The sequence below is a fragment of the Coregonus lavaretus genome, assembly GCF_964263955.1.
Source record: "Coregonus lavaretus genome assembly, chromosome: 27".
In the NCBI taxonomy this organism is placed as follows: Eukaryota; Metazoa; Chordata; class Actinopteri; order Salmoniformes; family Salmonidae; genus Coregonus; species Coregonus lavaretus.
The window spans coordinates 13,995,186-14,011,357 of record NC_140014.1 but is presented as its reverse complement, the minus strand read 5'-3'; the positions used below and the strand labels follow the sequence as shown (position 1 = coordinate 14,011,357).

Genomic DNA, 16,172 nt, shown 5'->3' with positions numbered 1-16,172 from the left:
AGAACCAAAGGGATCAGAGCCGTTATTTTAAAAGCATGGGAACCGGTTAATAATGTTATTTTACGTTCCGGCAACAAAGCGCCTATGCAAAGCCCTCACTTTGACACTCAGAAACGTATTCCAGTGTCTGCCTGCCTCCTCCGTCCGAAGCATGCATAGTCTACTGTAGCTACTGACAATACAAGCATGATTCAGACATTTTTATTAGAGAAGAATGGATTAACTTTTCAATGGTAGTTAAGGATACTATAGTTATCAGGTTTCACATTGGATTTATTAACTACAGAAAGGTAAGACGTGCTTTTATTTTAATTCTGGTGCCACTCTGCACACACAAGCTTGTTAGCTAGCTAGCTCTGGTCTAGCTCTTAAACTCTAGGTGGCATTATGTGGAACTGAGAGTCATGATCGAGGGCTAGCTCTGGTCCAACGTTAGTCAAGCCAACTCTCTGAAGTTCAAAGACATTCAAAGAAGTCGCTCCTCCGTAGGTGGGCCTAATTCAGATAATGCATGTCATAACAACAGGATGCCCAACGCTTCATGCCCAGCACTCTTCTCACCCGCAAAATTTATGTCGCATCTCGCACCCTACACAACACTTGACTGTCCAATGCATGTACATAGCTTGCCCGCTCCATAGCAAACTGCTCTATCCATTGGTGAAGTAATTTAATGTCGAGCTAAATGTAAAAAAAACAATATTTCAGAAGTTTAAAAAAGGAACCGGTTCAAACCGGTTCATAACTTCATTTTGCTGGTCGGAACAGTGGAATGGAACAAAATAAATGATGGTTCTGTTCAGAACGAAACGATTGGAAAATAATTTTGGTTCCAACCCCTGTACACAACCCACTTCATCCATAGTGGGCTGGCTCTCCGTCTCTGTAACCAGTCCCTCTAAAGGGAGCCCAGTCCAATGCTAACTGCTTGACTGAGGGTTAGCAATTAGCATCTCCCTCTCACATCCCCTCCTCCTGAATGGGAGGAACCTATGTGTCTGTCAAAGGTGGAGAGCGGGACAACAACTGACAACTTCCTGTTCTGCGGTGATGACATAATTTCCTGATTCCGGTCAGGCGCTGGCTCCATCGTCGTCATCACTAGCGACGCGGCCGCCGCTCGTCCCGTGGGTGATAAGAGTGGGTGGGGCAACGGAAAGATCACGCTGGCTGCTGTGCCGTGATTGGGCGTCCAGTCGGTGGAGGCTGCTGTGAGTGGACAGCGGATGGTCGAGGCGAGGCATGCTGCTGTGGGGGGGTAGTGTGCGCTCCTCGCCGCCTCTGTAACTACAGGGGGTGTGGCTGGGGGTCGGGGAAAGAGAGGGGAAGGAGAGGTTAGTTCAGTAGCTCAGCACTTTATGTACTGCACCCACACCAACAGGTATGCCAGCTATGCTCTCTAATCTGATGAAGTCTTATACAGCCAGGAACTTTTATCTCAGTTATATAAACTGTTAATAACAGATAAGTAGCTGTCTACAGACGAGGATCTCTTGAGGTGCCATAACTAAAACAGGTTCTGGGAAGCCTGAATCCAGTTTTATCATGTAATAATTTTTGACTGTAAAAACTGCTCATATGTAGTGGCATCCGTAGCCAACCCTCTCTCCCTCCCTCCTTTCCACCTTGTCTCTCTCTCCTACCGTCCGTCTCGGGAGCGATGCAGGCTGCCATGGTAACTGGTCTTGCTGTGCATGCTGCCTGCCTTGCTGCGGGTGGAGGCGGCGTAGCCCAGAGAGTGGATTGGTCCGCGGTCGTCGGGGGCGTGTCTAGGGTCGTCAGGCTCGTCCAGGATGGCCAGGTGAGTGGAGGAGGCGTGGGTGGAGGTGCCCTGGGGGGGGGGGGGGGGGGAATTAGGAATTAAAAACAGGAACTAGTTAGGGTGATATTATATTACATTATATCATGAATTATGTTAGGACCATATGAGGTGACAAGGTCATGGTGCTAGTCTTACCTGGGTGGAGGTTCCCCGTGATTTCCTGATGATCGGGGTGTGGGGGTCTCTGAGTAGAGATTGGGCAAAGTCTGGCTCCTGGAGCACCTGTCTGCTCTCATTCACCCCACTACTGGAGGGGGGAGGGAGAGGAGGAGGGAGGAGTGCAGGGAGAGAGGAGGAGGTGGGTGAGAGAAAGGGAAGAGGGGGGAGGGTGGGAGGGGAGAGGCATGGGAGGACACGGAGTGAGTGGAGTGGGAGGGAGAGGGGCAAGGCAGAAGAGGAGGGATGGTAGAGAGTGGGGAGAGAAAGGGAGTGACACAAGGAGGATGGCAGGGAAAGAGGGAAGGCAGAGGGGTGGGAGAGACGCAGAGAAGAGATGGAGAGATGGAGGAAGGGGAGGGAGGAGAGAGGGATGGGGCGAGCAGAGGAGGAGGAGGAAGGGGTTAATGTTCTGTAATTGAGGGTGGGAGAACAGGTGCAGAAAATAACCTAATCACCATGGAGACCGGGTTATGGGAAGTGTGTATGTGTGTATGTGTGTGTGTGTGTGTGTGTGTGTGTGTGTGTGTGTGTGTGTGTGTGTTTGTGCTAGGATGGAATGATAAGGCTTTTAAGCCTAGGCAATTTAAACCAAATTACATTTTCACATTCACGTTGCTCAAATTGCTCATTTTAATATTGTTTAGCGAGTGGTTCTACATTACCAAGTAGCCAACTTACAGGCTTGAAATTAGAAATACGCACATTAAAAGGTAGACTCAGCGATTTGACGTAGGTGCAGAAAGTAAACAGCATACTGGGTCAAATTCCGCAACAACTAAGAGCGTTGAAGCGTGAGGCTAAACTTCGCTCATCGCAATATCTGCGGTGCTGCTCGTGGCAAAGTCATTTCACTGAGTCTACCTTTATAAACAGTGTGAAAACACACACACAAACACTACCGCTCTCTGCTTACTCTTTGCGTCTGCGTCCTTGTAGGAAGCTGGCCCATTCGAAGCAGGTCTTCTTGCTGCCCACCCAGAAGACTGAGGGAATCCCCACCACCAGCATCATCATGTACTTAATAAGGAACAGGGTCAGGTCTGGATGACTGGTCTGTTCAACCTAAATGGGGGGGGGGGGGGTGTGAGTGACACAAAATGTACTTAAACTGCATACCTTGCACTAATTATCCTACATACTATTTAGTTGAGTAAAAATGAATGCAGTAAGCAACAATTATCAACATACTAGGCTCATCCTACTGACAATGCGTCATCTAATGCGCAATTACTTTGATTCCTGCCATTGGTTCATTTTGGTACAGTACGTCCCCTCGGCTGATTCTCATCCTCAATACCTCTACTGGATGGAAAGCCAAAATGAGTATGACATCCTGGCATTTAAATACTACATTTTCAAAATTGCACATACTATAAAACTGTATTTTTTTGCATACCCAAAATGCCTACTATTTAGAACGCAAGTACAGGTATTCGGACACAGCCAGCGTGTGTGTGTGTGTATGTGATCAGAAACACTGGCAGATTAAAACAACTATTCAACCTAACGGAGAGAGCGAGTGTGTTCTCTTCCTCACCCTGCACAGCTCACTGCCCACAGACAATCCTCCCTTCTGCTCTACTCCACATGCCAACCCAGTGTGTGTGTGTGTGTGTGTGTGTAAGGGAGAGAGAGAATCATAGACCTGTCATCTAAAACCACAACTCCCTCTTGTGGTGATAAATAGCATCACTGACCAAAATGTGCCACACACACAGACACACTCCCACACACACAGACACAGACACACACACATGCAGGGACCTCCTGGGGAGCGATCAAATGACATGGAGCAAAATTGGAATTCCAGAGTGACTATGAGATACAGAGGTGGTCACTGCATGGAGGACATACACACACCCTCATACGTCAGAGAAACCTAAGCACTAGCACCTGCTCATACCCTATATTCCACACATACACACCAGCGCATTCACTCTCACTCAGAGCTCCCACATCACTGCTCATATTACTTTAATCAATTCAACTTCATACTATGTGTATGAGAGAGAGAGAGAGAGAGAGAGAGAGTGAGACAAAGATATGCTATTCCTCACAAAATGTAAAAAAAATATAAAGCAATTAGAGAGTTTCATTGGCAATATGTATGCTTTGGCAATAGGTACATTGTTAAGTCATGCCAATAAAGCATTTGAAATTGAATTGAGAGAGAGAGAGAGACAGAAGTGGATGTCTGTGTACTATTGCAGCTGTAATGTCCATTCTTCACAACTTTTCTAATAACGTAACCTCTCTCTATTGCAGTGGCAGATACACATCCACTTTTACCTGATATATTGGCCGGGAAGATGAAAGGCTTTCACCAACTGGTAATCTGTGTGTGGTCGGTGTGTCAAATAGAGACAGTGAGTGAGCACAAATGTTATATTCGGTTATTAATTTAGTGCCCGATGACATAAAACAACCCTTTCCGAACCCCCTCCTACTCCCCCCTCTCCTCCTACAACCATTACAGAGGCATCACACAATACAGCCAGCTAAGCGTGACTGAACAAGCCCTCAGAGAGAGAAGGAGAGAGAAGTAAGCAATCGCTCCTCTTTTCCTTCCCCCAGCTCACTCTCAACTCAACAACGTACACACACACGTACACTGCAGATAGGGTGAACACATTTAAAATACCCAAATGTGGGACAACGGGATGATTTTGCGGGACAGTGTAGCCTACATGAATAAATACAAATTTGGCAGCACCCCCATACACAAACAAAAAGCAAGCACTGACCGAGCTAATTGAAGCGCAAAATATGTGGCTGTTTTATGAAAATCTGGGAAGGAAGGAAACATTTCTGGTTGGTCTCAGGGCATGTAAAACAGTTCGGAATACTTTCAGTCTAATACAGCTATTTACTTACTTTTGTAACTCTTCGTTAGAAGCCCACTTTTTGTAAGTAGTTAACTGGCCTCTTCAAAAGGATTTGATAAATGTGATTGGTTGAAGATATTACATTGGCCTACGTCTCATCTTGCGCTGCGCAAGAATATGAGAGCTCATCAATGATTGGAGAAGTGTTTATGATCACCAGTACCACATACTTCTGATCTTGTCATAAGGGCAATGTAGAAAATAAAATTTTAATTTTAATTCTCATCAGTAACCACGTTTCCATGCGAATAAAGTCATACCGTATAAAATGAAATCACAACAGGTGTGATGGAATCAGGAAGTTTCGGTGCAATTGTATAAATGCAGACAAATAATGTGTAACTTAGGATGAACTTCACAGGGTGGTGAAAGTGCACGGTGATGAGCTTGATGCTCCTTTCCAATAAATATTGAGGGTCTTATTCTGGTGACTGCCGTTTGACAAATATTCTCGCTCTTCTCCATAATCTCATGTAGACTAGTTTACCTGGGAGCTGTTGGCTAGAGTGCACGTGCCAAGAGGAGGCTCATTTGCTGTTTAACGCAACAGTTTTTGTGACAAAACTATCGGTAGAGTAAAAAATGCAATGGAAACACATAAAAAAATAATATATATATATATATATATATATATATATATATATTCGGTACATGAAAATGTAAGCGAAAAATTACATTTTGTGTGCACTACCTCATCACACACTGATTTTTATCTGCAACAAGTCTGTTTGGTGGAAACACACCACTGGTTTTTGTGGATTTTAGAATATTCGCATGAAAATTTGTCGCCAATTGGATGGAAACCTAGCTAGTCTGACTGAAATACGGGACAAATTGTTTTTTTTCTTCTAAATTAGTGATGTTTTAATTTGTTGATAAAATGCAGGACATGATTGTTTGGTTGCAGGACGCAGGACAAAGGGCCAAAATGTGTGACTGTCCCACACAATCCGGGACATGTGATCATCCTAACTGCAAGTACTTACTAATTAAGAGGAAGCCCAGAGTGGGTGGGAGTTAGAGGAGGAAACTTTATCCTGTGAAGTTGGGTTAGGCAGAGTAAAGTTACAGTGTGTGTTACAGAACTCAGGAAGCAGCGAGGGACTGGTAATAGGAGCTGTAAACTAGGAGAGAGAGAGAGAGTGTGAGTATGGGCACCTACCTCGTAGGGACAGGGTATGTGGTAGTCTCTGCAGCGCTCCTGGACCCAGGTGGTCTCCCAGAGAGCCCTGTAGCTGTGTTCGTACAGGTAGCAGGATATCACCGTGAGCAGGGGCACCAAGTAGAGCACAGAGAAAACCCCGATACGGATCATAAACTTCACCAGCTTGTCCTGGTTCTCCTTCTCCAGAGGGATCTCCATACGCACACGGTTCAGCGCCACAATGCCCACCAGTAACAGAGATACACCCACCTAGAGAAAGATAGACAGGGACTAGGTTAGATTAGAGCATGACTTATTGGTCGATGGGGCCATCTTCAGATATTCACATTGCATTTATTTATACTTTGTTAAGCCAGCTAAGGAGCTAGTTAATGGTGAACCAAATAATAAAACATAAAAAATAAAATAGAATGAACACTCACCGCCACGTTGAGGCAGAGCGGTGCCAGCAGGAACCAGCGCAGCGCCGTGATGTCGTAGAGGCCTACGAAGCACACGCCACTCACACCGTCGCCCTCAATCTTGTTGAGGGCCAGCAGGCCCACGGTGAGGCAGCCAGGCAGGCCCCAGGCGCAGGTGTGGAAGAGCAGGGCCTTCTTCTCGATGGCCTCACTGCCCCATTTGGGCACGGCGGCCAGGAACCAGGTGACGGTGAGGATGACCCACCACACACTGCCAGCCATGGTGAAGAAATACAGCACCATAAAGAACAGAGAACACACCTGGAGGAGAGAGAGAGAGAGAGAGGAGAGCGGAGAGGGGGAGGAGAGAGAGGTAAGAGAAGAGGTGGAGAAGAGAGAGGAGAGGGGGAGAGGAGAAGAGGGAGAGAGAAAATAAGAGAGAGGGGAGAGGTGGGGAAGAGAGGAGAGAAAAGCGAGGGAGAAGAAACAGAGAGGAGAGAGAAAAGAGAGAGGAGAGAAGAGAGAGAAGAAAGGAGAGAAGGAAAAGAGAGAGGAGAGAGGGGGAGAAAAGAGAGGAGAGAAGGAAAAGAGAGAGGAGAGAGGGGGAGAAGAGAGAGGACAGAGGAGAGAAGGAAAAGAGAGAGGAGGGGGAAAGGGAGACGAGAACAGGGCTTAGAGAAGAAGACTGAAGAATGTTTTAAAGTTTATACATGTGTACCGGGAACATCATTACAGTAGTAGCATCAGAGAAAATAATCTATTAATTAGTCAATCAATCAATCACTAAGCAGATGGATGGGTCACCTACCTTGTTGTGTGAGCCCTGCGTGACGGTGGCTGCCCGGTACTGGGCGGGGTTCGCCGCATTGCACGCCACCCTGTCCTCCAATAGGAAGCCCAGAAAGAAGACTAGCGACACCATCATGTAGCACACGGCGTAGAAGATGATTGGCCGCTCGGGATAGCGGAACCTCGTGACGTCGATGAGGAACGTGAGGAAGGTGAAGAGCGTTGCCGAGAGACAGACGATAGACACCACGCCGATGAAATAGCGGGCGAAGGTGAGCTCCGGGCGCTGGAAGTACATGTTGGGGCAGGGGGCTGAGCAGTCGCGTGTGCCCAGGAACGAGTAGCCCAGGTCGGGCTCCATCTTGAGCTCACGGGGGCACCAGAAGCCGTAGTCCCTCTGGACAGACATGGGAGAGATGTCTGTGGGGTCCACACTGGTCTGGAGGTCCACTGCACGGGGGTAGGGCTCGTCACAGTCTGGGAACCTGGGGCGGGAGCGAGGGAGGGAGGTAAAGAAAGAGAGAGATACAAGATTAACAAAATGTGGTTGGGTTTGTAAGTTATTAAGTGAGGTGTCCCGGGTCAATGAGGGTAGGTAGTTGCTAACCAGTATCCTAACACATGGTCTCTGGACATTCAGTTTTACTTTCCTTTTATATGATATGGTTGAGTGATCTTAGAGTAGGTAATGGTTATGGTAGGGTCAGGGTAAGCGGTTAATGGTCAATCAAGGCAGAGATCATCTTAGAGTTGGAGATCCTCTTAAGAGTTAATTCTTTGGTCGGCATCTGTTTTTTCACCACTCAACCCTCAATTGGTGGGTCACGAAGCAAAACGTTTATTGTAAGGTCAACCTAGGGACAGTCCCATACAGTACCTGCTACACTCTATCTCGTCTGGCCAGGTCACTCCGAACATCTCCATGAGTTTGTGGCAGTCCCTCTTGGCGCGGTGGCACAGGGCTCGGCAGGGCATGGACACACGGCCATACTCCATACAGACTGGAGCATAGAGGGCACACAGGAACATCCTCAGGTCCTCCGAACACTGCAGGTTCACCATGGGGTGGAAGGGCTGAGGGAAGAAGAGAGAGAAATACCGGGAGAGAGGTGGGAGGGGAGAAGGGAGGCAGAGAGAGAGAGACTGTTCACTAGATACACACAAACCCACAGGCACAACTCCAGTTTCCCACGCTACAGTTGAGGTCGAGGGAACCTGCTTGACGAGGCTCAGCTTACATGTAAATCTTTCACACACACACACACACACGGCTAACCCCTACACAGGTGCCTCCCTCTGGTGAAAGACCTGTTTGGTTGTGGAAACACTTCTTATCTTTACTTATTATGAAAAGTCCCTAGAAACACAACTGTAGAGGTTCCTGTTCATTTCTAAATAGCCATCAAAGGAGAGAGAGATAGAGAAAGAATGAGAGAGAGAGAGAGAGAGAGAGAGAGAGAGAGAGAGAGAGAGAGAGAGAGAGAGAGAGAGAGAGAGAGAGAGAGAGAGAGAGAGCATTGTCGTCAGAAGCTCCATCAATATTTAGGCCAGGCTATGAAATATTCACAGAGAGCCGTCACATTAGAGGACAGTCAGGACACACACAGAGAAAATTCCCAGGTCTAAATCAGATGCTGCTTTGAAGAAGAAAAACCAGTAGACACTTGGGCTTAGAAAGATCGAGCTTATCCATTCCTGCTCTAGCAGCTAGCTAACTAGCTAGTTAGTAGCTACATCAGTGCGTTTGTCTTCATTCATTTTGCCTACAAGCCCAAGCAATCTGTTTAATGAGCCTTCGGTGAAAACACACAATGAATGCAAACACACAATCCCACTAATTGTCCTGTCTATTGCTTTAATGCTGTGAAAAGGGATTAGTGCTGTTCCTTAGGCATGTCATGGCTCAAAGAAAAACGGAAAACACACACATATATAGTCACCATCAGAGAAACAGAATCTGTGAGACCAAAGCAGACAGAGGTGGTTTTCTTATGTTTGACGAGTAGACAGGAGGAGATCAGTGTGAGGGCTTTAGACTGTCTAAATGTCACCTCATAAGAGTTCATACATCGAACACACAGATACACACAGAGAGGGCCTGTCAAAACAACATCTGTGTGTCTGTCTGTGTGTGCAATTTGTATAATAAGAGTAGGCGTGTGTGTGTGTGTGTGTGTCAGGGTTTCCATTAGCTGGTAATAGCCGGATGTTGGCTGTTAAAACAAATAGAAAAGCCGATAAATAAAATTGGCACTGGCCAATTGTCTGGGGAGAAGGCAAATTATTGCGCAATAATTCTTAATGCAATCGTGTGTTAAAAATAGTTTTTGGACCACAATTAAAAAGAGCTCAAATTTGTATTTCTCAACTGGTAATTGAAACACGCTTCCCATTCGCCATTCAAATGCATAGGCAATGGAAGGCAGGCTTCATCAGCACAATTTGCAAAGGAGCTGGAGGCAGTATGCATTTTGAAAACAAATAGCTACTTAATTGTTTGAAACCCGAACATTTTACTACATATTATGAGGTATGTTTTACCTTGCTTCAAAGTAGCCTAGGCAAAATCCGACCATAGGCAATTATTTTATAAAAACTTCCATATGCCATTGAAACCAGTAGCCTATTTCTCTCATGTTCTATTGGTTTTCAACTTGATTTCATTGTCTGGTAGCGAAATGAACATTCACGTGTAGCCTAATGCCCTGTTCACATTGCTGCGCTAATAATGTTAAGAAATAATAGTTTATCAACATTTTAAGCTAAACATTCTGATCTGTTGCATCAGATTAATTGCTTTTTAACATTTTTTATGTAGCTTAGGCCTACTGGTTGTATGAATTTGGGATCTATCGCCCCACAACTGTTCCAGAGTTTGTTTGGGCTATTTTCTCCTCGACAAGCTGACCAATAGAATTTGTCAACTTCTCTACTATGGGGGATAGTAGACTGACATAGGCGGCGTATCCATAAGGCTAAGTAAATTGAATTAAATTGCGAGAATTATATAGCCTAACTAGCCTACTCCTGTCTATACAGAAATAGAATCATTCAAAATAGCCTACTAAAGCATGATTTGACCACAGAGGATTATTAGCTTCCCCTAGCATTGCCTACAGTCTGAAGGAAAGGCAGCATGAGTGGCAAATACCAAATAAATGATTGTTGAGTTGAGACAGTCGGTGAAAAGTAGAGTAGCCCAGCCAGGCATATCGCAATATTTATCACGGGAAAAGATAGTTTGAAAAGAAAATGGCTATTGTTGTAAAGAGAAGACAATGAAAAGACTCTAATATGTCTTTTAGTTATAGAAATACTCAACTTAATTGAGCGAACAACAGTCTTATTGGCACCAGATGAGAGCATCGGCCATATCCCCGGTGAGTGCTCACTGCACATATTCACTCTTGATCATTGTTGGGTCAGTGTCACTTAAGTGTTTTTGGACAATAATTTCCTCCTCCAGTTTAGATGAACGTCATATTCTACTTGTGTCTACCCTTCTCGTAGGCCTATTATATGGACAACGTCGTTTTTATTGATCTGTTTGTAAGTGTCAGCAGAGTAGGCTACCCTGTAATTTGTCGTATTAAAAAAGATTCTGCTAATGTCTCCAGTCATATAAAGTGTAGTACAAATGCATGAAATGTGTTTTTCCCTGAAACGTATCTGATATAGCCTATAGTCCAGGCGTCTACGCTATAGGCGCTCAGCCATGCATTGAACAGTCTTTTTTGCGAACAGTGATTGAGTTATATTATTTGCCTAAATTATGACCATCCAATCTACTCATCACATTATGAATAGTAGGCTATCTTACATAAGTCTGCAAATGCGATGAAGCATTGTGTACATGTGTATATGCGTGTGCGCAGACCTGAGGGTAAACAGTGACTTGCCGGAGAAGAGAAAGTGAGTGAAAGAGAGAGAAATCTCAATAACAGAGTGAAAGAACACAGGGAAGCATAAGAACACTCAGTCCCTCTCCTCCTCCCTATCTTCCTGTTGCTCTTTCTCTCTATCGTCCATATATAGACTATGCACTCAGTGACCTCGAAGGAGGAGCGTCAAGCGTTGTTAGTTGTGTTTGCTAAAACTATCTACTGCAAAAAATATAGGATAACATTATAACATCAATTACACTTTATAAAGTAAAGGCTAGATTTGTGATTTTGTAACAAACAGAAATATTTGGTTAAAACAGAGCACACCAATCCCTGTCCATTGTAACTGTGTTGCCTAAAGGAGGCCAGTTGTTCAGGTTAGTGGGTTGTGAGGCGATGAGTATTGCTCAGGCATTACGTGATGGTAATGAATCGAGAGAAATGCAGAGGAATAAAACTGCACTTTGAGCACATCTCACCCGTGTGTGTGTGTGTGTGTGTGTGTGTGCGTGTTGTCCTCCCTGCCCTGTTTGGAGTCTGTTTTGATCGTTTTCAACTGTTCGGCGGAAAAAATGTCCCACCCGCAAATGGGTGCAGCGACACGCATGAGTTCCCAGACATGTTTTTTAAGACAGTAACAGCACACACCATCACTGACTGAACCACACACAAACACACACAGAGACAGTCAATATTTCATATGGTGAGCTTGTTAATGCGTAAATGCCAGTGTGTGTGTGTGTGTGGTAGAGCGTGTGAGCATGGGTTTACGGCCGAAGCTCACAGCTGAGCATGTTGGCACCACAAACAGACACCACTAGATGGTGAGTGTGTGTATAAGCATGTGTGTGTGTCAGAGAGTTCAGCTGGCCTTATCCTGCTCTACCTATCAGAGCAGCTGAATGAGAGCGCCTCACTTTGAGAGGCCTTCTCTGTGATATACCATGCACACACACAAATGCATCCATGCACACACACTCTCTCCATTCCTATTGAGTGCCATGGCCTAACAGGAGCCTGGGGGCACACTGAACGCAGCAGTATCCAGCACAGCTCTCTTTCTGCACGACTGTGTTACATGGGCCAGCTGAGTGGCCCATTTCTGCATGAGTGTGTTCTCATGCTGTGTGTGTGTGTGTGTGTGTGTGTGTGTGACCAGTTTCTCTCTCTACCACTTTGTGTGTGGTGGTCTCTCTTTCTACCCCTGTGAGTGTGTGCTTGCGTGGTGGCTGACCCTCTTTCCCCTCTTTTCCTCCATCTGACGTGGCCCAGTGAGTCTAATGGGGTCTGAAAGGCTGACTGGCTGTGAGAAACATCACAGTCCATTTCCCTCCACCCAGAGAATATTGCTATTAAGTGGTTTGATTGTGCCGTCAAAGGAGGGGATAAGAATGGCGATCAAATCTCTATTAATGTCGAGTTGGTTTTATTTGTGTGGCACTTTTTTGTTCTGCTATTACGGTCAAAGAGCACTTCAGACAAGACAAAAGCCAAGGCCCCTAAAACAAGCCTGGGGTGATTGCACAACCCTTTGGTTTAGGGATGATGGGGAACACTTTAGAGCAGGGGTGGCCATCCCTGACCCCGGTCCAGGAGAGAGCTACAGGGTGTGCAGGCTTTTGTTCCAGCCCAGCTCTAAAAAGGGGATTATGATGAGTTGAGTATTCTCAAACCGGTTTACCCCCAAAATGATAAAACCCTTTATTTGAAGAGTTTTGGATCATCTTTATTGTTACATGGACATGACATATACAGAAGACACAAGATAGAGAATCTAACATGAAATATGTCTAAATATGTGTAAGTTCCAAACAGAGAAATATAGCTCACTCTCCCTCTCTCTGTTTAATTTTTTCATCTGTCTTACAGCTTCCCTTCTTATAAACCTTCAGTCATCTGCTCTCTTTCCTTCTCTCCTCCCTTTCTTTCCAGCTCTCCCTCCTCCCCAGGTAGTTGTAAAGACGTCCGCATGCTTCCCATCCAAAACAGAAGAGTTTGTGCATATATTATGACATTTTTTGACGTTTTTGTTCGTTTTGGACTTCGGTAAGGTTTTTTTTGGCTGTTCGGGCATACATTTTTTCTGGAGGCAAGCTGAAATTTGGAGCCAAAGTCTACGCCCCTTCGTCTGTGATTGGTCAACAGTAGGGATTCTTCAACTAAGTCTTTGTTGTCATTCAACAAGAGACGACTCGTTTTCATGCAAAACATTTTTGGGAGAAATACTGCACCAAACATCTTTGATGTAAATTGCGCAACTAAAATCTCCTTGGCAAAAACGTCAAAATTAATGACAGATTAGTTATTTTATTGTGAACAAAAAAATAAATGCAACATGTAACGTGTTGGTCCCATGTTTCAAGAGCTGAAATAAAAGATCCAGCCATTGAAGAGGAGTGGGACAACATTCCACAATCAACATAGTGATCAACTCTATGCAAAGGAGATGTGTCGCGCAGCTGAGGCAAATGGTGGTCACACCAGATACTGACTGGTTTTCTGTTCCACGCCCCTACTTTGTTTTTTTACAGATACAGTGGGGGAAAAAAGTATTTAGTCAGCCACCAATTGTGCAAGTTCTCCCACTTAAAAAGATGAGAGAGGCCTGTAATTTTCATCATAGGTACACGTCAACTATGACAGACAAAATGAGGGGAAAAAATCCAGAAAATCACATTGTAGGATTTTTAATGAATGTATTTGCAAATTATGGTGGAAAATAAGTATTTGGTCAATAACAAAAGTTTCTCAATACTTTGTTATATACCCTTTGTTGGCAATGACACAGGTCAAACGTTTTCTGTAAGTCTTCACAAGGTTTTCACACACTGTTGCTGGTATTTTGGCCCATTCCTCCATGCAGATCTCCTCTAGAGCAGTGATGTTTTGGGGCTGTCGCTGGGCAACACAGACTTTCAACTCCCTCCAAAGATTTTCTATGGGGTTGAGATCTGGAGACTGGCTAGGCCACTCCAGGACCTTGAAATGCTTCTTACGAAGCCACTCCTTCATTGCCCGGGCGGTGTGTTTGGGATCATTGTCATGCTGAAAGACCCAGCCACGTTTCATCTTCAATGCCCTTGCTGATGGAAGGAGGTTTTCACTCAAAATCTCACGATACATGGCCCCATTCATTCTTTCCTTTACACGGATCAGTCGTCCTGGTCCCTTTGCAGAAAAACAGCCCCAAAGCATGATGTTTCCACCCCCATGCTTCACAGTAGGTATGGTGTTCTTTGGATGCAACTCAGCATTCTTTGTCCTCCAAACACGACGAGTTGAGTTTTTACCAAAAAGTTCTCTTTTGGTTTCATCTGACCATATGACATTCTCCCAATCCTCTTCTGGATCATCCAAATGCACTCTAGCAAACTTCAGACAGGCCTGGACATGTACTGGCTTAAGCAGGGGGACACGTCTGGCACTGCAGGATTTGAGTCCCTGGCGGCGTAGTGTGTTACTGATGGTAGGCTTTGTTACTTTGGTCCCAGCTCTCTGCAGGTCATTCACTAGGTCCCCCCGTGTGGTTCTGGGATTTTTGCTCACCGTTCTTGTGATCATTTTGACCCCACGGGGTGAGATCTTGCGTGGAGCCCCAGATCGAGGGAGATTATCAGTGGTCTTGTATGTCTTCCATTTCCTAATAATTGCTCCCACAGTTGATTTCTTCAAACCAAGCTGCTTACCTATTGCAGATTCAGTCTTCACAGCCTGGTGCAGGTCTACAATTTTGTTTCTGGTGTCCTTTGACAGCTCTTTGGTCTTGGCCATAGTGGAGTTTGGAGTGTGACTGTTTGAGGTTGTTGACAGGTGTCTTTTATACTGATAACAAGTTCAAACAGGTGCCATTAATACAGGTAACGAGTGGAGGACAGTGGAGCCTCTTAAAGAAGTTGTTACAGGTCTGTGAGAGCCAGAAATCTTCCTTGTTTGTAGGTGACCAAATACTTATTTTCCACCATAATTTGCAAATAAATTCATTTAAAATCCTACAATGTGATTTTCTGGATTTTTTTTCCTCAATTTGTCTGACATAGTTGACGTGTACCTATGATGAAAATTACAGGCCTCTCATCTTTTTAAGTGGGAGAACTTGCACAATTGGTGGCTGACTAAATACTTTTTTCCCCCACTGTACATATCTGTATTCCAAGTCCTGTGAAATCCATAGATTGGGCCTAATGAATTTATTTCATTTGATTGATTTCCTTACATGAACTGTAACTCAGTAAAATCATTGAAATTGTTGCATGTTGCGTTCATATTTTTGTTCAGTATAGATTCATTCTGACTATTTTGAAGAAGTGCATACTGGCTACGGCGTCTCAAAATGGACAAACGGTACAACTGCTGCTTTTTACTCTATTTTCAAGCGAAGGTCTTTTAAAGGGAGTATGCGAGCACACTAGTTTGGTTCGACTAGCCGTGTTCGGCTAGGCGCCAGCCGAACTGAAGCATGCTGACACCTTAAGAAGTAGGGTGGGGCTTCTGGCCACAGATACAGAGCAAAACAAGCTGCACAGGTGGGTCTCAGGGAGCAGTGTGTGTATGTGCGCGCACGCATTGAAGATTAGGGTGACGGTAGGAAAGCCAGTTTGCCAACTCTGCAGCAACTCTGTATAATGTCTCCGGCTTAAAGAAGAGTGAAGGAGCGAAAAATAGAAAAGAAAGGCAGTTACCCTGTGGATTAGAGAGTCAAGGGGATTGGATTGTTTAGAATGTGAGAACCTGCCTCCTCTGTCCGACCGAGCACTGTCCCTGCCAGAGAGACCAACACACACACACGGCAGCTCACTTCCTAAAGCTGTCATTAGCAGTGTGATTATCCCTTTGTACTATGGCCCAGTGGTCAGGTCAGGTGACTAGTCTTACTGTGCCCTAATGCCACTCCGGTGATGGTGACAGCTCACACTTCACATCCTAACTGAGCGTTAACATACAGACCGCAATCACATGGTGCTGAGGCTCACACACAGGCACTCGCGAACACACACACAGGCACACGCGAACACACACACAGCACACACCCACACATGGTTTAAGACCACGGTCTGAGTTACAGCTGAG

General features: G+C 45.2%; 1 protein-coding gene across 3 annotated transcripts in view; it reads right to left on the bottom strand.

The window, feature by feature from the left end:
* Positions 1-862: 862 nt before the first annotated feature.
* LOC311102863 (frizzled-3-like) overlaps positions 863-16,172 on the bottom strand; it is a 31,223-nt gene continuing 15,913 nt past the window's right edge. The window contains exons 2-9 of one of the 3 annotated variants that reach the window (XM_084144311.1): positions 8,099-8,371; positions 7,241-7,706; positions 6,454-6,753; positions 6,029-6,280; positions 2,895-3,043; positions 1,958-2,066; positions 1,644-1,831; positions 863-1,302 (exon numbers count right to left, since the gene is read on the bottom strand). In XM_084144311.1, coding sequence (XP_084000437.1) covers positions 1,074-1,302; positions 1,644-1,831; positions 1,958-2,066; positions 2,895-3,043; positions 6,029-6,280; positions 6,454-6,753; positions 7,241-7,706; positions 8,099-8,371 — 1,966 coding nt within the window. In that variant the 3' untranslated portion in view covers positions 863-1,073. Of the gene's footprint in view, positions 1,303-1,643; positions 1,832-1,957; positions 2,070-2,894; positions 3,044-6,028; positions 6,281-6,453; positions 6,754-7,240; positions 7,707-8,098; positions 8,372-16,172 lie in introns of all 3 variants that reach the window. The other 2 variants (XM_084144312.1, XM_084144313.1) reach the window with 2 other exon arrangements.